This window comes from Piliocolobus tephrosceles, chromosome 10 (genome assembly GCF_002776525.5).
Source record: "Piliocolobus tephrosceles isolate RC106 chromosome 10, ASM277652v3, whole genome shotgun sequence".
NCBI lineage: Eukaryota > Metazoa > Chordata > Mammalia > Primates > Cercopithecidae > Piliocolobus > Piliocolobus tephrosceles.
In genome coordinates this window covers 9,971,992-9,994,631 of record NC_045443.1, presented here as the reverse complement: position 1 = coordinate 9,994,631, position 22,640 = coordinate 9,971,992, and the positions used below count along the sequence as shown (strand labels likewise).

General features: G+C 50.2%; 2 protein-coding genes across 8 annotated transcripts in view; one reads left to right on the top strand and one right to left on the bottom strand.

Annotated features, from left to right (window-relative positions):
- The window catches only part of LOC111526591 (ovostatin-like), a 113,825-nt gene extending 110,566 nt beyond the window's left edge, over window positions 1-3,259 (bottom strand). Inside the window, exon 1 of the mRNA XM_023192341.2 lies at window positions 3,129-3,259. Within this exon, the coding sequence (XP_023048109.1) occupies window positions 3,129-3,168 (40 nt within the window). The 5' untranslated portion in view covers window positions 3,169-3,259. The remainder of the gene's footprint in view (window positions 1-3,128) is intronic.
- A 513-nt stretch (window positions 3,260-3,772) lies between these two features.
- Window positions 3,773-22,640, top strand: part of DDX11 (DEAD/H-box helicase 11) — a 31,036-nt gene continuing 12,168 nt past the window's right edge. For 4 of the 7 annotated variants that reach the window (XR_002726430.2, XR_002726431.1, XM_023192345.2 and 1 more), the window contains exons 1-10: window positions 3,804-4,012; window positions 8,605-8,752; window positions 14,031-14,279; window positions 14,801-14,887; window positions 15,187-15,344; window positions 18,129-18,174; window positions 19,204-19,311; window positions 19,533-19,620; window positions 20,013-20,221; window positions 21,856-22,008. Coding sequence is in view for 5 of the 7 variants with exons in the window: in XM_023192345.2 (XP_023048113.1) it covers window positions 4,005-4,012; window positions 8,605-8,752; window positions 14,031-14,279; window positions 14,801-14,887; window positions 15,187-15,344; window positions 18,129-18,174; window positions 19,204-19,311; window positions 19,533-19,620; window positions 20,013-20,221; window positions 21,856-22,008 (1,254 nt within the window). In the remaining 2 variants the exon portion in view is untranslated. Of the gene's footprint in view, window positions 4,013-8,604; window positions 8,753-14,030; window positions 14,280-14,800; window positions 14,888-15,186; window positions 15,345-18,128; window positions 18,175-19,203; window positions 19,312-19,532; window positions 19,621-20,012; window positions 20,222-21,855; window positions 22,009-22,640 lie in introns of all 7 variants that reach the window. The other 3 variants (XM_023192342.2, XM_023192343.3, XM_023192347.3) reach the window with 3 other exon arrangements.

The following is a 22,640-nucleotide window of genomic DNA, read 5'->3' as shown; positions in this document are numbered from 1 at the left end:
GTGCAGTTATGACTCACTACAGCCTTGAACTCCTGGGCTCACACAATCCTCCTACCTCAGCCTCCTGGGTAGCTGGGAGTACAGGTGTGTGTCACCATTCCCCCGTAATATTTTTAAAAATTTTTTGTAGAGGTCTGGTCTCACTATGTTACCCAGGATGGTCTTGAACACCTGCCCTCGAGTGATCCTCTCGCTTCAGCTTCCCAAAGTGCTGGAATTGCAAGTAGAAGCCACTGTGCCTGGCTCTGTGTGTGTGTGTGTGTGTGTGTGTGTGTGTGTGTGTGTAATAGTAGCTATGCTAATGGGTTGCAGTGGTACCTCATTGTGGCTTTGAGTTGCATTTTCCCAATGACTGGGATGTCGAGCATCTTTTCACATGCCTGTGGGCCATTTGCACATCATTTTTGGAGAAATATCTATTTAAGTATTTTGCCCATTTTTTAATCAGATTGTTTTCATGTTGCTGAGATATAGAAGTTCTCTATAAATTCTGGTTATTAACCCCTTATCAGATAGATGATTTACAAATACTTGCTCCCATTCTGTAGATTGCCTTTTCACTCTGTTGATCTTGTCCTTCAATGCACAGTTCTAGCTTTTGTTGTTGTCCAGTTCATCTACTTGTATGTTATTTTACAAATCCCTCAACTCGTCATCAATATTTTTATTTTTGCTGCCTGTGCTTTTGGTGTCATAATCAAGGAATCATTGCCAAATGCAACATCATAAAGTTTTTCCCCTCTGTTTTATTCCACCAGTTTTATAGTTTTACAGCTTGCTTTTAACTTTAATGTTTAACTTCATTTTAACTTTAGAAAATCCATTTTAAGTTAATTTGGATATATTGTATAAGACAAGGATCCTACTTCATTCTTTTATATGTGGATACCTCTTTCCTTTTGGAAACTTCCTTTCAGCCATCTTACTACCTCCATAGCTTTAGTTTAGATGTTTTTGTTGTTTCCCAGGGGTGATCAAATCCATATATCCAGAATTTACCACCTTCCTGAGTTCTACTCCCCCATTTTAAACACTACTGAAAATTTCGTTTGACCAAGTACATCAACCTATTATGTGAAGAAATAATATGTCCCACGCCACTATGGTGTGGCTTAATGAGCTAAAGTAATATATCAAGATAGACATAATAATCCAAGAAACTAGGGTTCAGAGAAGCAAATATTATTAGGGTATGTCTTGCACTGTTCCAGAGTGAGGCATGTAGGGCCTTGGGGACAGAACAATATGGTCTCTAATGATGTTTTCTCTTATAGCACAGGCACATTTCATGAGTCTTTCCCACTACTAGGTGTTACAGTTTGGATATGGTTTGTTTGGCTCCACTAAGTCTCATGTTGAAATCTGATTTCTAGTGTTGGAGGTGGCATCCGGTGGGCGATGTCTGGATCATGGGGGTACATCCCTCATGAAAGGCTTGCTGCCATTATGGCAGGAGTGACTGAGTTCTCACTCTCAGCTCCTGAGAGAATTGCTTGTTGAAAACAAACTTGTATGTTCTACATGCTCTCTTTCTAGAAGAGGATCTAAGGAAATTTATAATAGAAGCAGAGGAATGCTGAAACCAAACCCAATTCATATTGGTAATAGCTACCATTTGTTAAGCTTCCACAATGACATGTTAGATGTTAAGCCTTTTATGTTACCAGGACTATCTCATTTATCTCCTAAGAATTCTAGAACATAAGTTCTATTATTATCTTTATTTCATTCGTGAGAAAAGCAGAGACTCAGAAGGCTTAAGTCATACGCCAAGGTCATCCAGCTAGTTAAATGGTGGAGTGGGGAATCTGGATCCAGGCAGTCAGACTTTATTAGAACATGTACTTAAAATTAGCAAGAAGGAATGAGAACAACAACAACAACAACAACAAAAAAAAAACATTAAAAAATGCTGGCCGAAGAAAACTAAAACAATGTACAATATTTAGCCGTGAGATCACTAGCAGTGAAGGCAAAGAAGAATGCATAATGGGTTTCTATAGCTCTCGCTGTCCGGTTATAGAAAATATTTCTACATTAGTACAAGAACTTTTCTTCCTAGCCCTGAGTTTTGAGAGGAGTTTATGAAGGTCTCTGAGTTCATTCAATCAACGGCATCATCTGAGGCTGTTTAATAATAAATGCCGAGGTAGTCCACATAAGGAACTTTTGCCTTTACCTTTGAGACAAAGCCCAGGGCCTCATGTTAGGAGTACAGCTCTCTAAAAATAAGCCTCCAGGGTGGAAGTGAGGGGAGGATGGAGGGACACAATCCAGATTTACAGCCTGGTGGGAACGGCCTGTATCCTCTCCATGTCTATTGCCACTCTTGAGGTCCAAGCCCCTACTGCACTGTCCGGTTTTACTGCACAACACAACTTGGCTGCTTGCTTCTGGTCTCCCCACCAAACCATCCTTCACACTGCTTCCAGCTTAGTATTTCCAAGACATTGCATTTGCAAATCCACTCCTCTGTTTAAAAATGTTTCAGTGACTTGCAACTTGTCTACAGTGTGAAGTCTAAATTTATTAGCTTGTTGTTTAAAGCCTTCTACAACCAGACCCCGAGCGACCTTCACGTCATAGCACTTTCTATTCCTCCAATGGTGCTTCTTAAACTGGACGATTCCTACCCTAGGAGTGTGGCTGTGTGGGATGGTGTTTGAAGTAATAGGGTAAAAAACCTAGTGTACCTTCTATTCTAGAGGTGTCAATTTACCAGACAAGTTATTTTAAAACTCTGTTTTTATGCAAAAACAAACACAGATGTTATACGATAGAACGCAACATTTTTATTGGCCTGTGAGCCACCTGTACATCTTCTTTGGAGAAAAGTCTACTTAAGTACTCTGGCTATGAATTCTAAACTTAAACTAAGACTTCAAAGACCCTCTAAGGATTTTGCTGGCACATCTCAAGACCCTGAAGGATATTACTTCCTCGCCCTCTCCAAACTGCCCAATAAGGAAGCAGGTGACAAAAAAAAAAACTGACCCTGGAATCACCTTTTGTAAATTCCCACCTCCAAGCTTTTCGACAGCTTGTTAACACTGGCTCTTCTCCCCAGAAGCCTTTCCTTCAAGTCCCAGCAACTCCCCCTGACCCTGCTGGAAAGGCGCACCAATTACCTGTCATTCCAGGAAAGCTCGTAGCATAAGATGCTCCCATTGATCATCTGCCAGAACCAGACTTTCTGAAAAGTTCTTAAGGACCAGCTAGTCCAATCCCTCACTGAATAAAGGAGAAGCAAAGTCCAGGGAGGTGAGGTGATGCGTTGTCCTCCTAATTAGCAGGTAAGCTCTAGGCAGGGCTGAGTCTTCCGGGCTCTCTGCAAAGTCGTGCCCCGCACGGGGCAGAAACGATTTCATCAACTTGTCATCTAGACGGCCTTTCACTGACACTGTCTCTCCGCGTGGAGGAGCCGCTGGGATGCGCAGTGCAGATGTCGTCCGTTTCAGAGGTAAAATAACCGAGCTGCGGATCTCCAGAGGCCGACTAGAGCCGGGACCAGAAGACAGGTTTCCCGTTTCGGGGACAGCGCCCGTCCCTGGGCGCTGGAACATCAACTGATGTTTCATCTCGTCAGGCAACTGTCCAGCGCTTCGTACACCTGGCGCTAATCGGCGGGGATTAATCACACACCCGGCAGCTGGCGGAAAGCAGCGGGAGGAGGCACCCAGCCGGGAGGTTGAGATCCAAGTTCCCGGGAGCGCAAACCACGCCCACCCCAGATTACTGCGGCTGCGTGTTCGCGCGCGTCCTGGAGTGCGCATGCGCAGTGACGGGGGTTGTTCCGGTTTCATTAAGGGGAGCCGCCAGTTTCAAATGCAGCGGCGTTTGCCCCGATTCCCTGGGCCTGGCTTTCAGCGTAGCAATTCTGCCGGCGAAGAAGGTGAGCGCAGCGCTGCGTGGCGGCAGAGCTGAGGACGAGGAGCAGCGGGACAAGGGAGGGCGACTCTGGTGAAATCGCAAACTAGGCGTCTGTTCCGGCGCGGGACCCCCGTATGCAAAGGTGGGTGGCCAGTTCGGAGCGGGAAATCATTCCGGAAGTGGAGGGCGGGGCCAGCGTGATTGACAGGCGGGAACCCTGTGCGGGGACGGGGCAGGCCTACCAAGGTTGTGCCTGCGGTGGAACTGGGCGGTGCGCAGGAGTCGGTATTAACAGCAGCCACGCGTTTGGTTCTTACATTTGGCCCAGCTATGTTGAGCTTTCATGGATTATCTTAAGGTAGATAAGACACTGCAGCAGTGAGTGAGCACTGTGATCCACCTGTCTCTTACAGATGCAGAAACTGAGTCCCAGAGATACTAACTTTAGCAAGGATACAGCTGGGATCCTAAACTTGGCAATCTGAGCCCAGAGCCAATAAAGTTAAGGGCTCTAGCTTCCCGTAGGGCCGGAATCGAGGCGGAGCAGGGTACAGTACAGAGGCCAGGGATGAATGCAGTTGACCAGATTGTTGACGGAAGTGTCATAAACGTGGACTTAAATGCTCATAAGCAGCTGTTTGATTTCACACAGGGTGCAAGCTCAGGATGCAGGTGGGAGGGGAGACAGGGCCAGAGCAAGGTGGGAATGTGGGTTTTATGGGCCAGGCCATCCTCCAGCTGGTGGAGCACCACAGCACTGCAGTGTGTGGCCCTGGCTTAACAGCAGTGCGGAAAAGCTTTTCTCTTGGGCTGTGGTGCTTTCCAGGTATGTGAAGTTAAAACATTTTAGGGCCATATGGTAGGTAGTACTTGCCACATAGTAGTCTTGGTCAGCCCCGGCTGCCATAACAAAAGGCCATAAACTGGGTGGCTTCGACACAGAAATGTGTTTTCTCACAGTCCCAGAGGCTTGGGACGTCCAAGATCAATGTGGGGAGGACACAATTGAGCCCATAGCAATAGTGTGTACTCAGTAATGAGTGATAATTGGGGACCGAAGAAAATGAACCCTTTAAGAACTAACATGGGCCGGGCGCGGTGGCTCACGCCTGTAATCCCAGCACTTTGGGAGGCTGAGGTGGGTGGATCACGAGGTCAGGAGATCGAGACCATCCTGGCTAACCCGTTGAAACCCCGTCCCTACTAAAAATACAAAAAAATTAGCCGGGCATGGTAGGGGTTGCCTGTAGTCCCAGCTACTTGGGAGGCTGAGGCAGGAGAATGGCGTGAACCTGGGAGGCGGAGCTTGCAGTGAGCCGAGGTCGCGCCACTGCACTCCAGCCTGGGCGACAGAGCAAGACTCCGTCTCAAAAAAAAAAAAAAAAGAAAAGAACCAATATGTTCCTGAAGTGCTTTCACAACTCTTACCTCGTTTAGTGAGCATGAGATTTGCTGTCCTGGTGTGTGCCTTGGCACTGGGAGGTGACAGTTGTCCGCCGTCCACACAGCCAACCTGAAGACGGCTGAACAAGTCACTGCAAATGTTCTTAATCTGGCTTAGTGAATCCGTTTTACTCAGATTTATCTAAACCTCTATGATTTAGCCTGTGCTGCTTCTGGAATAATGAGATCCATAATTACCACTGACGGGGAAATGAAATAATAATTTTTCTTCTGTATTGTTTAGTATTGTCATTCTAAGAGTTTGGTAACCAAGTCTGTCTGCCTTATCCCACTTACCCTGGTGGGAGGAAAAGTGAGGAGATACAAAGCTTCAGGTGCCGTGGCCGTCTGGCAGATGTGGTTCAAATCCTGAGTCCAAGCACTTGCTGAGTGACCTTGGACAAGTCACTTAAGTTTACTGCATCTCAGTTTCTTTCTTTATAAAATAGAACTTATAAAAAATACTGACCATGCCAGGCGCGGTGACTCAAGCCTGTAATCCCAGCACTTTGGGAGGCCGAGACGGGTGGATCACGAGGTCAGGAGATCGAGACCATCCTGGCGAACCTGGTGAAACCCCGTCTCTACTAAAAAATACAAAAAACTAGCCGGCGAGGTGGCGGGCACCTGTAGACCCAGCTACTCAGGAGGCTGAGGCAGGAGAATGGCGTAAAACTGGGAGGCGGAGCTTGCAGTGAGCTGAGATCCGGCCACTGCACTCCAACCTGGGCGACAGAGTGAGACTCCGTCTCAAAAAAAAATACTGACCACACAGGGTTGTTGTGGGGTTATGTGAAAACGGTTCGAAACCATTAAAGAACTGGCCATTTAACTAGATAGGTGTTGAAGTCATGGGACCTCCATTACCCAGCCTTGGAACAGAAACCTTTGCTTATACAGCCCGCGTGTCTGGCTGGCCACTCAATCGTTCATCACATTTTTGTTGAATGCCTGTGAGGTGTTGAAGCACCTCATTCTGAGTCCTGGAGCCCGAGAAGAACAAGACAGACAAGGTTCCTCTATTTATGGAACTTATATTCCAGTGAGGAAGAAGAAATAGGTTCAGATGGTGCTAAGAGCTATGAATAAGTTAAATACAGAGTAATGTGACTCTTAAAAAGTGACTTAGAGCAAGCTAGGGGTTGAGGAGTGGGGGTGGTGTTTGACCACTGTCCAGTGGCCAGGCAGCCGGAGAGCCTTCTCTGAGGAGGTGAGCCTGAGCCAAGGCCTGGATGTTGAGGACTCCTCCTTCTCCAGGCCAAGGGGAGCAGCAAGTGCAAGACCCGAGCTGAGTAGATGAGGCTGGGAGCCTGACCGGTATCAGGCTGACCAGTGTTCTGTCTGGAGAGGAGCTGCTGGTCAGCTTTTTCTCTTGGGATTCAAAACAGGGAGACACCAAGACTTTTTATTTGGCAGTGGGAGCCGAAGCTGAAAGGTCCAGGGGTGACGAGGCCACGTGCAAGCTCAAGTGTGGGGTAAGCAGAAACCGAGTGCGCCGAGGGAGTGAGACTGTGGCGTGTCCGGCACCTGGCTGAGCAGGAGAGTGAACCCCGTGGGTGTGTGTTGCTGGTGACGTTCCTGGAGCTGTCTTGAAGTCTGAGCTACCTTACCGCTTTAGTCTGCCTCTGTTTTTGGCTTTCCCAGATAGTTTCAATTCTTACTCTCAGTTTGTGAACGTCCCTTCAGTGAACCTCCCTTTACTTATGCTGGATATCTCTTGCAACCGGATGAGCTTCACTAAAGCACAGTCATTTGGACCTGGATTCGAATCCCTGGTTTTCCACTTTTTAGCTGTGACTTGGCGCAGTTAATTTCTATAAGAATCAGTATCCGATAGCTGTATCCTTATAGTGTTGTACAGACTAAATGAGATAAGAAAAGCAAAAGACCCTGTAGAGTGTTTAACACATAGCAGATACTCAAAATTTGTTAGGTACTGTTCTGCCCCTTCCTTCATGTGTTAAAGCTTTTTTAGGCCGTACCCCTCTCTCGGGATTGAATTGTCAGTGTTTTTTAATTACCCTTCTTGTAATTATTCCTCTACCTCTGTAGTCATGTTTTTCTTTTTTCATTTTTTCTTGTCCCCAGAATGTCTGACAAAACAGCCAGATACACCTCTGTAAAGACAGAGCGTAAAATAGTGCTAGTTCTGTGAGTTTTCTCTTCTTGTGCAAAGCTATAAACTGCCACCAATCTGTAGTGATGTTAATTGCCCCTAAACCGAAGAGCATCGTGGCAACTACCTTTCCCCTTGTAAATATAGTGACACTATCACTACTCTTATTAAGGCCAAAGTTATAAAGATGGACTCTCGATCTATTAATATTCATAAAATAGGTTTGGGACTTACTAACGTGTGCTTAGAAGAGACAGACCTGGCAAATAGCTTGGGGAAGTGAATTCTAAAGAGAGAGGTGTGGGAACCAGGATGGAAGAGTCAGGCCTCCAGATGGTGATTCAAGGAAGAAAGGAGAGGTAAACGCTATCTCAGAGATAATTAGATTCAGAAGAGGAGAAGAAAAAGATGACGTCATGGTGGAGCAGAGTTTTTCTTAGACCTTAGCCTAGCAAGGAGAGAGAAATGCCTGGTCTCAGTACTGGGAAGCTGTTCGAGCCAGAGCTCCGTGACTGTGAAGAGAGCTCTTCTGTCTGGAGCCAAACAGAAAGTGCATATGTCTTAAGGCCAGAAAAATTAGTAGGAGGCGGCTCTGGCTGGTGCTAGAAATGGAGGCTAGGATGAACTAAGAAGCAAACTAAAGATACTTATAAGGATGTGTACGTTAACTTGCATCATCCAAACAAGCTGTGCTCATGGTCCTCTGCCTGTAAGTCATGATTTTCCAGGACTTCACAACAGGATAAAGTGAAGTAACTTCGGCTTGTGAATGTGCACTGCAGAGAAGTGGGAGAAGAAAGTAATTATAAGCAACACCCTAGATCCTAGGGGTGCTCGTCTTTGAGAAGAGAGCTCTAAGCCTTTTGTAGAGGCATTAGAAAGGTGTTGGAGCCACGGTGAAATGGCAGGGGAGATTCGGTTTAGGGGCTTTCCTGGTCTGCATTCTGCTGGAGTCGTTCGTTACATGTCGCTAGGTGGATTGCGTGATTCTGGTATGGCCTCATGCGGACCTGCGAAGGACGGAAAGAACATGGTCTCTGCTTCCCAGAAAAATGTACAACCCAAGGAGAAATTTGGTAACAAGTGTGGAAGCTGCTCGTAGATACTGCTGCAGATTTCAAGCCACTTCTTCCTGGACCATGAGAGAGCTAATATGTTGTATTTATTTTTCCTAGGTCCATGGCTAATGAAACGCAGAAAGTTGGTACCATCCATTTTCCTTTTCCCTTCACGCCCTATTCCATCCAGGAAGACTTCATGGCAGAGCTTTACCGGGTTTTGGAGGCTGGCAAGATTGGGATATTTGAGAGTCCAACCGGCACTGTGAGTATGAATAGTGAGAGATACTGATAAAGACAATATAACGGCAGCCGTGCTAGCTTTTCCTGTTTGCCTGTCCGGAGATTTTCATAGTTTGAAGTTGGGCAGAGTAGTCTCAGTTTATCTTTCTGAGTAATAGTCACTTCCTCTATTAAATTTTTTTTTTTTTTTTTTTTTTTTTTTGTGAGACGGAGTCTCGCTCTATCGCCCAGGCTGGAGAGCAGTGGCGCGATCTCAGCTCACTGCAAGCTCCGCCTCCCGGGTTCACACCATTCTTCTGCCTCAGCCCCCAAGTAGCTGGGACTACAGGTGCCTGCCACCAAGCCCGGCTAATTTTTTTTTTGTATTTTTAACAGAGACGGGGTTTCACTGTGTTAGCCAGGATGATCTCTATCTCCTGACCTTGTGATCTGCCCGCCTCGGCCTCCCAAAGTGCTGGGATTACAGGCGTGAGCCACCGTGCCCGGCCTAAAGTCTTAAACATAGTTCCATGGTCCGAGAAAAATTAGGCTGAAGTCATTGGTGCCTTCCTATTATGGTAGATGATACTGCTTTCTTACAAACTCTTTTCCCTCTCTCTCCCCATCCTTCAAATGTAATTCTAAGTTTTAGTCTCTGCTGAGTGAACCAGTGAGTTATGATTACATTTTGAGCATAATTTTGTCTTGAACAATATGCCTTAATACTCTGTTTTTTCAGAGTTAATAAGTGCCTTTTTAAAGTTAGTTCAGTTTTTAATATACCTATGCCAGTTCCTCCCACATCATCCAGTGGCCTCTCAATACAATTTTCCATACAGAAAATTCCTCTTAGTCGGCCGGGACTGCCATAGTAAAATACCATAGACCGGGTGACTTAACAGGAATTTATTTCTCACCATTCTGGAGGCTGGAAAGTTGAAGATCAAGGTTCTGGCAGGGTTCTGGTTCTGGGGAGGGGGTCCCTTCCTGGCTTGCAGATGGCTGCCTTCTTGCTGTGGAACAAGCAAAAAAGAGGAGGAGAAAAACCGATCTTTGGTGTCTCTCTCTTTCATGAGGACAAGGGCTGTTCCCTTACTGCTGCTCCCTTATGACTTCCGTTACCCTTAAAGGCCGGATCTGTAGTAAAGTCCCATGGCGCGGTTGGGATTTCAACATATGTTTGTTAAGATGAGGAGTCTCACTGTGTGGCCCAGGCTGGTCTCGAACTCAAGCGATCCTGTCCTCTCAGCCTCTGAAGTAGCTAGTGGCTGGCAAGATCCGAGATTACGGGTACACACCACCGTACACAACTTCTTTTGTTTTGTTTTTGTTCTTTGAAAACATTTTTTTTAACATGCATTTTGGTGGGGATACAATTTAATCCACAGCAGTGACCAATTCCATTTTTACCTTGGAGCCCTCCTGGAATCCTCTGTCCTTTCCCTGTCATTTGAATTAGTTACTCCTCAGACTGACTTGACAGATTTCAGCATGAGTGTTGCTGGGGACAGACAGCCGCACCCACGCCACAGCAGGGTGGCGGCCCTGGACTGCCTGTGTATGCTGAAGAACAGGGTACAGAAAGACTGAGTCTGCAGGGCAGGCTGGCTGTGGCTGCCAGGCTGGGCTCCTTTGTTGGGGGCCTCCAGTTGCCAGCACATCTGTGGGATTTTCCCTAGAGTCTTCGGTCTTCCCTCTAAGCTCTGGCCCAGCAGGTACAAGGGCTGAAATCTGACAGCCAGTCTTCCTAGAGGTAGTCTGGGGAAGAGGCTCCAGCTGGAGAGTCCCCCTCAGTGCCTGCTTTCAGCCTGGCCCTCCTCCCCTTCCCCCTTGCCTCCTCACTCTGCCTGTTGCCTCCAGGGCTCTCCTAGCTCAGCTTCCACTGAGAGCCCACTTCCTGTCTTCTGCAAGGAGCAGGAGCAGGAGCAGGGATTGCAACCTGGGGATCTAATTGTTCTTGAAAAGAATTTCAATCCGTCCCTTTGTTTTCAGTGACCTGCCTTTCCTATCACTTCCTGAGTCTTTCTGAGAGTGAATAGGGGAGGTCTCTGGGGACACTTGGGCTTGAGTGTCTCTGCCGAATCACCTCCATGTCTCTGTCTTCTTTCCCTCTCTCCTAAAACATATTTCTCCTTCCACTGTCTTTGTTTTTGTGGGTGTAAGCCTCCATATTACTTTGGTTAATTTTAGTGTGCTTTGGAACACGGATGAGTGCATGTTCATTCTGCCTTGTTTATTTTAATTTTAGAGACAGGGTGTCGCTCTGCTGCCCAGGGCAGAGTGCAGTGTTAAGATCATGGTTCACTGCATGGATCGTTCGACCTTCTGGTGTCCAGTGATCCTCCCACCTCAGCTTCCTGAGCAGCTGGGCCTATAGGTGTGCACCATCACACCTGGCTAATTTTTTAATTTGTAGAAATGAGATCTCACTATGCTGCTCAGGCCGGTGGTCTTAAACCCCTGGGCTCAAGCAATCCTCCTGCCTTGGCCTCCCATAGTGCTGGGATTACAGGCATGAGCCACTGCACCTGACCCCTTTCACCTTGTTTAGCCTGACAACCCATCTTCTCCCTCTCAGGTCTTTCCATCTCAGTCTTCTGCACTCCAGGCTTCCGCGTCTTCTTCCTCTGCTCAGTCTTTAATTGTCGATGTTTCTGGTTCTATAGCCTCATCTTGTGTGCACTCTCTGGGAACGTACCCTGTGGCTTTATTACCTTTGACATTCTTCTGTCTTCTAAATCATCTTCTGAATAGAGTGTTTTCTCCTGTCCCGGGTGTCCTGCGGCCCACAGGAGCAGCCATGCCGTGGAACACCCTGAGTGGGGTTTTTGTTACCTGTTGTACCTACCATGCCCTTCCCCGCCTTGGATGCACAGGTGCCCCCACCTTAGCTGCCTGAGATGCTGTTTATCCTTGATAGTCACCTTTTAAGCCATGTATCGGTCTATGAAGTTGAGTCACCATTGCAACTCGATGTGTGCTGTGCCTTGTGTAACCCTGCAGTTCTGGGAGTCCTCGAACCTGGAGCGCATGCTTTGCAATCGAGGGATCTATGATGCCCTCGAGTTGTATTTACATGTGGGCCCGTGACCTCTTACTGGGGGCTCTGCACCTTTGTGTCCTCAGCTCTGAGCCCCATGCTTGCTACAACCAGCAGGTGTTCAGAGTGAGTGAATTTGCTTATCTTGGCATAAATCATTTAACTGTGTTATCTGGGATGATACCCCAGGAAGGTGAGCCTTTGGTTATGCATCCTTTTAACATTTTCCAATCTCAAAGTTTGGTGGTCTCATTACTGGATGTAGAAAACCATGAGCCTCAGTTATTCTTTTGTTGTTGTGCCGGAGTGTACCCACGGTTGTTTTTGAAAGATAACTTTGACCATGCCCTCTGGAACTTCCTCAGCTCACTTTCAAATGGAGGGCACTGGCTTTCTAACCATTGTGTCTCCCAGCCCAGTGACAGCTGAAGCTGACTGCTTCCAATGTCACAGGCAGCACGGAAGAGCCGCCCTCCAGGTGCTGCTGGGAAGTGCTGCCTGGAACTCTCTGCCATTTACTTTCTATCAAAAGCTGAGGGAAATGGTACATATGGGGCTTTTGTAAAAAATATGGGATCCATCCATTTGCCAACAGTGTCATTCTATCCTATCCCAGGGCCTTTCAAGATTCTGATGAAAACTAATAGATCCTATATCCCAGAATAATGCTATTAATAATTGTATTATTATTACTTAATGAGAGCAAAAAGTTAGCTAACTCCAACTGCTCACTTGTTATTTGCCAGGTAATCCTCTAATCGAGAGGATTTGGCCTTTTATGTGTGTTAATGTCCTGCTTGCACCATTTCTATGAGGAGGGTGCTACTGTTGCCATTCCCATTTCTGCACTCGTGGAAACAAGGGTAGTGAGGCCAGGCTGAGCCACAGAGCTGCAGGTTGGGGAGGCAGCTGGAACCCTGGTGCCTGGCTGTGGAGTTCGAGGCTCTGACTCCTGTGCTGCGCTGCTGCCCCAACCCTGGTCAAACCAGGTATTTCACCCCACCCCGGATACTCTGAGATCCCCTCTGGGTTCAGCAGGCTGGAAGAGCTGACTGCCTGGAGCAGAAGGCATGGGCTCCTCCAGAGACTCCCCTGAGCTGAGTCCCCCTGTGGATACCAGGGCCACCTCCTTGTGGTGCTCCCTGAAGGGTCCTCCCCGGAAGAACTGTATTGGTTCCCTGGAGCTGCCAGAGGAAAGCTTCACACACTGGGGCTTAAACAACAGAAACTGACGTCCCAGGGCGCTGGAGGCTGGAGACTGAGATCAAGGTGTCCGCATGCCTGGTCCCTTCTGAGGGTCGCGAGGGAAAGATCTCTTCAGGCCCCTTTCCTTGGCTTATAGGTGGCGTCTGCTTGGGTGCGGTCACATCGCCTGCCTTCTGTGCATGTCTGCATCCACGTGTCCCCTTTCTAATAAGGATATTCACCCTTCAGGCTGGGGCCCGTCCTAGTAGTCTCATCTTAACTGATTACATTTGCGATAGTCCTATTTCCAGATGAGGCCACATTCTGAGACACTGGGGGCTAGGACTTCAACATAGGAATTTGGAGGAATACAGTTCAATCAGGCTCATGGAAAATTCTGGTCTTAAGTCAAGAGTAGTGTTTTCCAGTCTGTGTGTGGAGGCGCACACCTGTAGTCCCAGCCACTTGGGAGGCTGAGGCCAGAGAATTGTGTGAGCCCAGGAGTTCCATACCAGCCTGGGCAACATAGCAAGACCTCCTCTCAAAAACAGACAGAGTGGTGTCCTCTAGAGGGATTAGTTTGCCTTAAAAAATAAAAAAATAAAAAAATATGTAAACCCTGGCCCTCGTGACCTGGCCCTCGTGACTAATCATCCTGTATCCGCACAGGAGCTGCATGAAGGCTGAGTGACTGCTAGGCTCCACGTTGGCAAGTGCATGGGATTTCTTGCTTAGCATTTAGGGGCCTTAATTCTTTTGGGGGGCTTTTTTTCTAATGTCTCACCTTCTAATTATGTGCGATATTTACATATAATCTGATAAACTGCTTTAAATTTGTTTTCAGAACAGTGAGCTGGATAATTAAAGAAGCTCTTTCCTGCTGCTTGGGCCCAGTTTTCATTTCTCCTTCTTTTCTGTTTTTCCTGGCTATTCTAATGCTAATTTCCTTCCGTTCCTTTCCTTTCCTAGGCTGATCTTACAGCATCCTCTCATATGTACAGCCAGACCTTCTTTCAGGCTTTTATTAAAATGGAGAAAGGTCATGTGGGAAGCTTTGTTGTTTTCCTGTTTCTGAAGATCATTTTTCTTTCTGCAGGGAAAGTCCTTAAGTCTCATTTGTGGAGCCCTCTCCTGGCTCCGTGACTTTGAACAGAAGAAGCGTGAAGAAGAGGCACGACTCCTTGAAACTGGAACTGGCCCCTTACATGATGAGAAAGACGAATCCCTGTGTCTGTCGTCTTCCTGCGAAGGGGCTGCAGCCACCCCGAGGCCTGCTGGAGAGCCAGCCTGGGTTACTCAGTTTGTGCAGAAGAAAGAAGAGAGGGACCTGGTGGATCGACTAAAGGTGAGACCAGGGATATCCAAAAGAGGAAGTGATGGAGGAAACATGGCTTCAGCAATTGTTCTGGGGGCGTTTCCGAGACTCAGGTAGTGCGTGTTCCTCTGCCGTTGCCATGCCTCTCAGCTCTTTGATCAGCTCCTTGTGTTGACGGTGCTGCCCTGCTGCTGTCTTTTTTGAGCTGGAGGTCAGCAGGCCTTCTCCACACAAGGAACTGTTGGTTCCCATTTATTACTCACCTGGGAAAGGACCTGTTCATTGCCATTGGCAACATGGTTCAGTGGCTGCAAATGGATCTGATGGAGAGCGTGTGGCTTTGGGAGGAGTGTGCAGCCTTCCGCAGTGAGCAGTGAGGCTGGGACCTGCGGGGTTGAGGTCCCGGGAGGGGATGCGGCAGCTCTTGAGTGCTGGCTGGGGAAGGAGAGCTGCCCCAGGTGAGGAGGCGCCGGGCTGAGCGGCCCAGACTCCTTAGGAGAGGCCTGATTTGGGGCTTCCTGGTGATTTTCCTTCATGTCTGCCTCCTTTAGGCGGAGCAGGCCAGGAGGAAGCAGCGAGAAGAACGCCTGCAGCAGCTGCAGCACAGGGCGCGGTTCAAATATGCAGCCAAGCGCCTGGTGAGCCTCATTTCTTGGGGGACAGGATTTTATGTCCAGGCAGGGTCTCTCTGCTTGGAGGCTCATGGATGCGTGGCCAGGGCCTCAGTCTCCCCTCCATAATCCCCACTGGCCATGGGCTCCTGTACAAGAGCTGGGCTGTGAGTGGTCGAGGCATGGATCCTGGGAGTAGACCTCTCTCCAGCCGGGCAGCCAGGCCCGTGTGAATGGGTGTGATGTGCTTTGTCTCTGGCACGCGGGAGGTGGGTACTGGTGCTGAGACTTCTTCCTCCCTCCCCACCTCCACTACTCCTGTGCAGAGGCAGGAAGAAGAAGAAACGGAGCATCTCCTCCGCCTCAGCAGAGAGATGCTAGAGACAGGCCCGGGGGCTGAGCGGCCGGAGCAGCTGGAGTCTGGGGAGGAGGAGCTGGTCCTTGCCGAATACGAGAGCGATGAGGAGAAAAAGGCGGCGAGCGGGTGAGACAGAGGCGGCAGCGCTACCCTGCCCCAGGCCAGGGCACTCTCTTGAAGACAGCTCTTTCCCTCATGCCACAGATGCCATGAAGCACCTGGTGAGAGGCATGGTGGCCCCTGCCCTCTGCTCTAAGCCGGGTCCTTCCTAAGATCCATGAGTGCCCATGGCAGTGAGGACAGCCACTGGCCTGGCCTGTGTCCTCTCAGCTGTCCTCACGGCAGCTCAGGCAGGGCAGGAACATTTGGGTCTGTGCCTTATACACAAGGAGTCTCCGGCCCCACAAGGGGAGACACCTTGGCTGAGGCCACAAGCCTCGACAGTGGCCCGCTGGGCTGGAACTCGGCTGGCCTGGCTCTAGATCTCAGGCTCTGAGGCAGCTGACTGTGCTGGGTAACCCGTGAGGTGTCAACCGTCAAGGCGTCCTTAGCCTGAGCTTTCCTTCTCCCATAAGGCCTCTGTTGGTCCAGACTCGAGGCTTCCACTTGATGAGCCATGAGCTGCTGGGTGACTTCGCCCTGAGCAGGCCACGCAGGCCATTTCGGGCCCACGGGATCCCTGGTGACAGCCCTGTTCCCATTCACACTGGAACCTCACCACCATCCCTGAGTGTCTGCTCTGGGTGTGGCACTGTCCAGATGCTGTGGGCGTAGAAGGGCAGAAGACATGGAGGGGACAGTTAATAGACATGAAAACAAATAGCACCTATGTGAAATCAGCGTGTTTGCCTACAAGGAAAACCAAACGGTGATGTGGATGGGGTAGGGGGCTGCACCTGGTGATGGGTCCCGTGTGTCCCATGGCACCTTGGCCACCGCATCTGTCAGACGGTAACTGCAAGACTGGAGATCTTCCGTGGATGTTCCCGAGGGTTCATCCCCGGCCCTCACGGTCTGTCTGCAGGGCGCCTTCTGACGCCACCTCCAGCCTCCCTCCACCAGATGCCAGCTTCCCCGCTGCCCTGACCTTCCTCCAGCGTGCCAGGCCGTCCTCTGTCCTGTCTGAGGATTTGCTCATGCAACGTGCTGTGGCCAAACACCCTGCCCTCCTCCCTTGGCAGATGTCTTCCTCTCCTTTAAGGTCTGGGTGGCCTCGGGCGTCAGCTGCTCTGTTTTGCTCACGCGCCCGCTTGTGCTTCTGTTGTTGCCTCCTCTCCCTGGCTGGGCTCAGGCTGCTTCAGGCAGGAACCATGTCTTTGTAGTTTTGTGTTCCCAGAGCCGACCCAGCATTTGGCGTAGGGGTGTGTTCAGTAAAATCAAGTTGACATGAATGAGCAGATGCTGCCTCGTTCCAGTCCAGTAGTGTAATTCCAGGCTGCCCATGCGGATCTCGACTTCTGCCCCTGCCCAGGGCAGAGACCACGGTGCTGCTTTATGCCTCACTGGAGAGAGGCTCATAAACAGCTTGTGCTCCATGAACCCTTCCTGCCCGCCTCCAAGATCGTGTTTCTGCTACCCCTCCTCTTCCTTAAAGCCCGTGAGGACAAGGCAGAGAACTTGAGTGGAGGTGGAGGTGGCGAATGTTAGAGGAACAAAGTGCTCCTTCGGGTCTGGGCAAGAGCCATGGATCCTGTAGGTCAGCTTCCGGGGCTTGCCATGCCCTCGCGTTGCAGGAGATAACGTGAGCCTCAGAGGACCTGAGTTCTGAATAGAAAATTTTTGCTGTTCATTTCTTCACACACCCAGCCACTCACTGAGCTCCTGCTGGCTTTGTCCAGCACGCGACATAAGATTGAATCCAAGCCTTTAAGATAGAGCTGCCTGCCCTTTAGTGACCATGAAGCCAAACCTGTAATAATTACTCTTCTGATAACCCAAGGCAATTGTGTTCTGCTTTGTTAGAAAGGAATTTCGAGGTGAACAAAAATGTTTTGTTTCTATGTGATGTTCCCATAGGTAGTGTGTGCCTGTCAGATGGTTTTGTGTTTCTGAGGAGCGTAGACTAGTAAAGCTGGCTCAGCTTCGGGCCATGGGATGCAGGGCTGGCCTCCCTGCCAACACCCAGTGCTGATGGACTCTTCCTGCGTTGCTGGAAAGGGCAGACTGAGGCGCTGACAGAAGAAGAGGTGTAACTGGTCATAAGTGAGAGCGTCCTCTGTTCACTTGGTCAGTCAGTTGTGGCTTCATCCAGGAGATGGCCATGGGGTTCCTGCCACATGCCAGGCTCTAGGTGAGGCCACAGGGGCTCAGCAGAATCAAGGCTGACCTGGGTCCTCCCTTGTGGACATGACAGTCTGTAGGGAGATAGACTGAGAGAAAGCGATTTTGAATGAGATAGGTGTTAAGAGCAGGGGCCATGAATCTGTGTCAGAGCAGCTAGACCTACCAGGGAAGATCAAAGAAGGCTTCCCGGAGGAGGCGACATTGCTGCTGCTATCTCAGAGTTGACTGGGAGCTGGTGAGGGGAGACAGCATTCCAGTCACAGAACATCCAAAGGCCTGAGGTGATGAAGAGCAGATATTCCCCCCGGGACCTCAGAGGGGTCCAGCTTGCTGGAGGGAGGGCAGAGCGGAGAGCAGCCTGCTGTGACTCCCAAGGCTTCCAACTCAAGACTTGGGTTGGGGGTGCTGAGCTCCTTTCTCCTTTTTACGTTTCCACACCCACAGACCTAAGTGGCCATGGGAGGCTGGGGTTGGCATTTGCCTGGGGGAGTTTCTGAGCAAGCAGCACCTGTTGCCTTGGTGGAACCCATTGCTGGGAATGGCCAGGGCTCATCACCAGCGCTCAGCAGATGCTCAGTGCATTTTGCCGAGTTTGCTGAGAGAAGACTGTTTTCTATTCTCACACAGAGTGGATGAGGATGAGGATGACCTGGAGGAAGAACATGTAACTAAGGTAACATGAGTGTCCTCAGCTGGTGCTGTGTTGGGGCCTATGGGCTGGGACCTGCACCCCCAGGGAGGAGGCTGGAATCACTCGGCTGCTTCTCACCCTCCTCTCCACAAAAGAGGAGATTCCAGCACTTGGACTCTGTGGCTTCCCGGATGCAACCCTGGTCCCAAGTTGCTCCCTTGGCCAGCTGCAGTGGAGCCTGGAGACCTCTCCTGGGTTCGGGGCCTGGGGAGACGTCTCCTGGGTTCGGGGCCGGGGGAGACGTCTCCTGGGTTCGGGGCCGGGGGAGACCTCTCCTGGGTTCGGGGCCGGGGGAGACCTCTCCTGGGGGCAGGGCCGTGCTTGCCACGCCAGGGCATCGAGGAGCAGCTGTTCTGGGCTGAAGTCTGGGTGGTGTGGGTAGGACAGACAGGAGTGTCCTACCCTTTGGGTCTCTCATAGTGTGCTTCTCCCCTTGTCCGTATTCCGATTTGCATGGAGGGCTATGGGTTATGTGTGGTCTGACATCTCCCATTTGGTTTCATTGATTTATGACTTTTGTTTTCTGTCGAAGTAGGTATTTTCTCTGTATTTTTCTTTTTTCCTCCCTTCACTGTTGCCTTAGAGGAGTAGAGAGAGGGTATTCTGCTCAGCCTTCCTTTTTCCCTCTGGGGGATGTGTGTGACACACTCCCCATCCACCCCCACGGACAACCCACCCTCCCCAAGTGGGGACTGTTTGCAGCGGGAGATGGTCACCCGTGTCCTAAGATTGGCCAACCCTCCAAAGTGGTTGATTAGAGGCTGGATACGACTCGTGGAAGGAGCTGCCTTTGGGGCATTCCCTTGAACTTCTGCAGCTGTGGGTGACTTGGGAACCCCTGGGTCCCTCGATAGATGCCTGATGTGGGACATCGCTGTCCTGCCTCAGCTTTGTGCATTTGGAGCCACTCCCTTTCCCTCAGCCTCTCAGGCCCTGGCGTGCCTTGACGTTACAGAATGCCATGGGATGTTTTGGTTCCCTCTTTGAAGCATCTTTCTTTCTCTCTGCTAGATTTATTACTGTAGTCGGACACACTCCCAGCTGGCCCAGTTTGTGCATGAGGTGAAGAAGAGCCCCTTTGGCAAGGATGTTCGGCTGGTCTCCCTTGGCTCCCGGCAGGTAAACAGTGGCCAGTCCTTTCCCCACAGCTTTGTCGTCCTCCTTCAGGCCTGCGAGACCTCGTCCAGGCCTGGGAGACCAGTGCGAGGAGCAGCCCCCTCCCTGGCCTGGCCGGCCCATCACTGGAGGGCAAAGGAGAGGCGGGGCAGGTCCACCTGTGTTGGTTAGATGTCATGTAGCCGGCACCATCTCTTTGCCTCTTTCTTTCTCCTTTGTTGCAGAACCTTTGTGTGAATGAAGACGTGAAAAGCCTAGGTTCTGTGCAGCTTATCAACGATCGCTGTGTGGACATGCAGAGAAGCAGGCCCGGTAGCCATCGGGTCCATGGCGTAGCCACAGGCGGTCTGGAGAGAGTGAGGCAGGGGTGGCAGTGACCGAAGACCACTAAGTATCTTTCATAGAAAGAATGGCAGAGGAGACCCCAGTTCTTCCTGAGGCCCCTCCCCTTGGGAAACAGTGTTACTGCTGTCTGGGTCAGTGTCGGGGAGTCACTGGTTTGGAGATGATTTTATAGGCTCTTTCTGGAGAACAAAAGTAAAACCTTAATAGTGTTCCCGTGAGATGACTGTAGGCAGTGCTTGGGAGGGTCTTGTAGACCCCACCCCATGGAAGTGGGTCTCAGCATTACGGAACCCTCTGTTGGGCCCATGGACAGTTGCTGTCCTCTCTCTTTTCTCTCCTTGTGCCTGCGCCACCCTCAGAGGAGAAGAAAGGAGCTGAGGAGGAGAAGCCAAAGAGAAGGAGGCAGGAGAAGCAGGCGGCCTGCCCCTTCTACAACCACGAGCAGATGGGCCTCCTCCGGGATGAGGCCCTGGCAGAGGTGAAGGACATTGAGCAGCTGCTGGCCCTTGGGAAGGAGGCCCGGGCCTGTCCCTATTACGGGAGCCGCCTTGCCATCCCTGCAGCCCAGGTGAGGGCCCTGCAGGGCCGGAAAGCCGCGCTTGCTCTCACTGTGGTCTAGGACATGGCGGGAGAGTCTTCATCACACTGTATTTTGGGGGATGCCACCTACCGTGTTCAGACTGACGGTACCTAACCCATTCTTTCCTGATGCGTGAGTTGGAGGTGGCGCGTGGGATCCCTTGGGGGCTCCAGGCAGCAGGGCCAAATGGCATTACTGGGGATAGTATTTAGGAGCCAGGAAGCATGTGCATTCCTAGTGAAACCACAGGGAGAGGATGCCAGGAGCTGAGTGTGGTACTTAAATCTGTTTACAAATGGCTTTCCAAGTGATGCTCCTAACTTCCACGCCTATCACGTGATGACACATGTCAGCGATGGAACCATTCAGTTTTCCTATTTTTCATTTTTGTAACTGGAAAGCTTTCCTAACATACACCTACCTGCAGCACGTGAGTATACTCTCTTCTCTGCCTCAACTTCAATTGATTTTTAAACAGAAGGAAGAACTGCTAATGTGGCAAATCAAAAATAGTATCTCATGGTTATTTGGTGGGTGCAGTTCCACTATTTTCTTGCTACTTTAATTTGAGTGACTTTGGAAACAGGATATCACTTGTGGAAAATGCTGTATAATCCAGAAAAAATTTAAGATTTTTAAAGATTTGGGGAACTAAGTAACCATTTTGCACAGCAGCTAAATGCTCACCAGCATACCGGCTGAGCTGCGTGGGCGCTGGCAGAGAAACGGAGGGAAGCTGCCAGGCCCCATAATGTCCCAGGCCTTCCCTCTGGTCTGTTTGCCTTTAGAGCAAGATCAGTGCTGTAGGCATTTAGACACAAATATCATAATATGGCCCAAAATCTTAACAATTTTTGAATTTTTAGAGCACTTTGACCATATTTTGCTTTTATGTTAATAGTATTCTGGTGAAATTCTATGCATGGGGACACTGGAGCCCAGAAAAGTTAAGTGACTTACTTTCTCACCAACCGTGAGTGATGGAACCATTCAGTTTTCTGGTATTTCATTTTTTATATGAGTATTCCTTTAACTGGAAACTTCCCTAACAACAAACACCTAAAGATCTGCAGAGTTGCTTTTATTTTTGTTACCCCAGCTCCACTCAACCCTCACTTGAGATAGGATATATCAACCCTATTTTGCAAGGGTCAGAGAGGTTAGACAGCTCTTCCAGAGTCACACAGCTGGGAAATAGCAGCTCCAGGAGCAGAAGCTGGGGCCACTTCCTGGTGCACCAGTGGTTTTCAGGTGTTTCGCAGAAACTCGGGGGCCTCCGGGGCGACCTTGAGGACATGGACAAGGCTAAGCAGAGGTTCCCCTCACCCAGCCCTGCCCTTGGTTTACTCAGGATTCAGACCAGCCCCAGTTTCCTATGTTTCGTATATTGGCTTTTCATTTAAAGCTCAGGGCAAGCTTGCCCGTTGCTACACTCTATTTTTCCAAGGTCGCTACACAGTCCAGTCAGGAAATAGTGCCCGTTGCTACACTCTATTTTTCGAATGTCGCTACACAGTCCAGGCAGGAAATAGAAGTACTCACATCAGAAGCTCAGTGTCAGGCAGGCAAGGCTCCTGCAGGGGAGCCCCGCCCTGCTCAGGTGGCCTCATCTCCCCTCCCAGCTGGTGGTGCTGCCCTATCAGATGCTGCTGCATGCCGCCACTCGGCAGGCTGCGGGCATCCGGCTGCAGGAACAGGTGGTGATCATCGACGAAGCGCACAACCTGATAGACACCATCACGGGCATGCACAGCGTGGAGGTCAGCGGCTCCCAGGTGTGTGGGCCTCCCCTCCCCGGGCCAGGGCCGCCGTCAGCTAAAGGGACTTGCATGGTTCCTCCGGACACCTGGGCCAAGAATTCCTTCGGAGGTGGGGCTTGCTAGAGGGTGCATAAGTCAAGGCAGTGACCTCATCGGAGGCTGACCATGACTTGCCACTGCATCCTGGGGACCCCGCTACAGCAAAGTGGCTCGTTTCCCTGCACCTTACCCGCCCCCATGCTCCTGAGTCCCTCCAGCCCTGGATGCCAGCAGCCAGTTCTGTAAGCCAAGGAGATGGCATGAGTGAGGCAGAAGTCCCCTCAGGGTTGGATTTTGTCGTTACTGCAGTTGCCCGGAGGGAACTGATTTGAGGAATGCTCAAGCCCAGTGCAGGCTCCTCCTGCCGACCTGTCGTGCGCCATGCATGGCACCAGGTGTCTCTGGTCTTCACGCTAACTCTGCCGTGGGGGTTGTGTTCCTGTTTTACATTGAGAACTTGGAGATTCAGGCATGGTCAAGCTGTGTCCTAAGCTCATGCAGCTCATGAGTGTGGAGCTGGGGTGTGCCCACTGGTGTCTGACTGTGAAACCCCCCACGACATCCCACCAGCTCTGCTGACCTGTGCCTGGGTCGAATTGAGGCCGGGA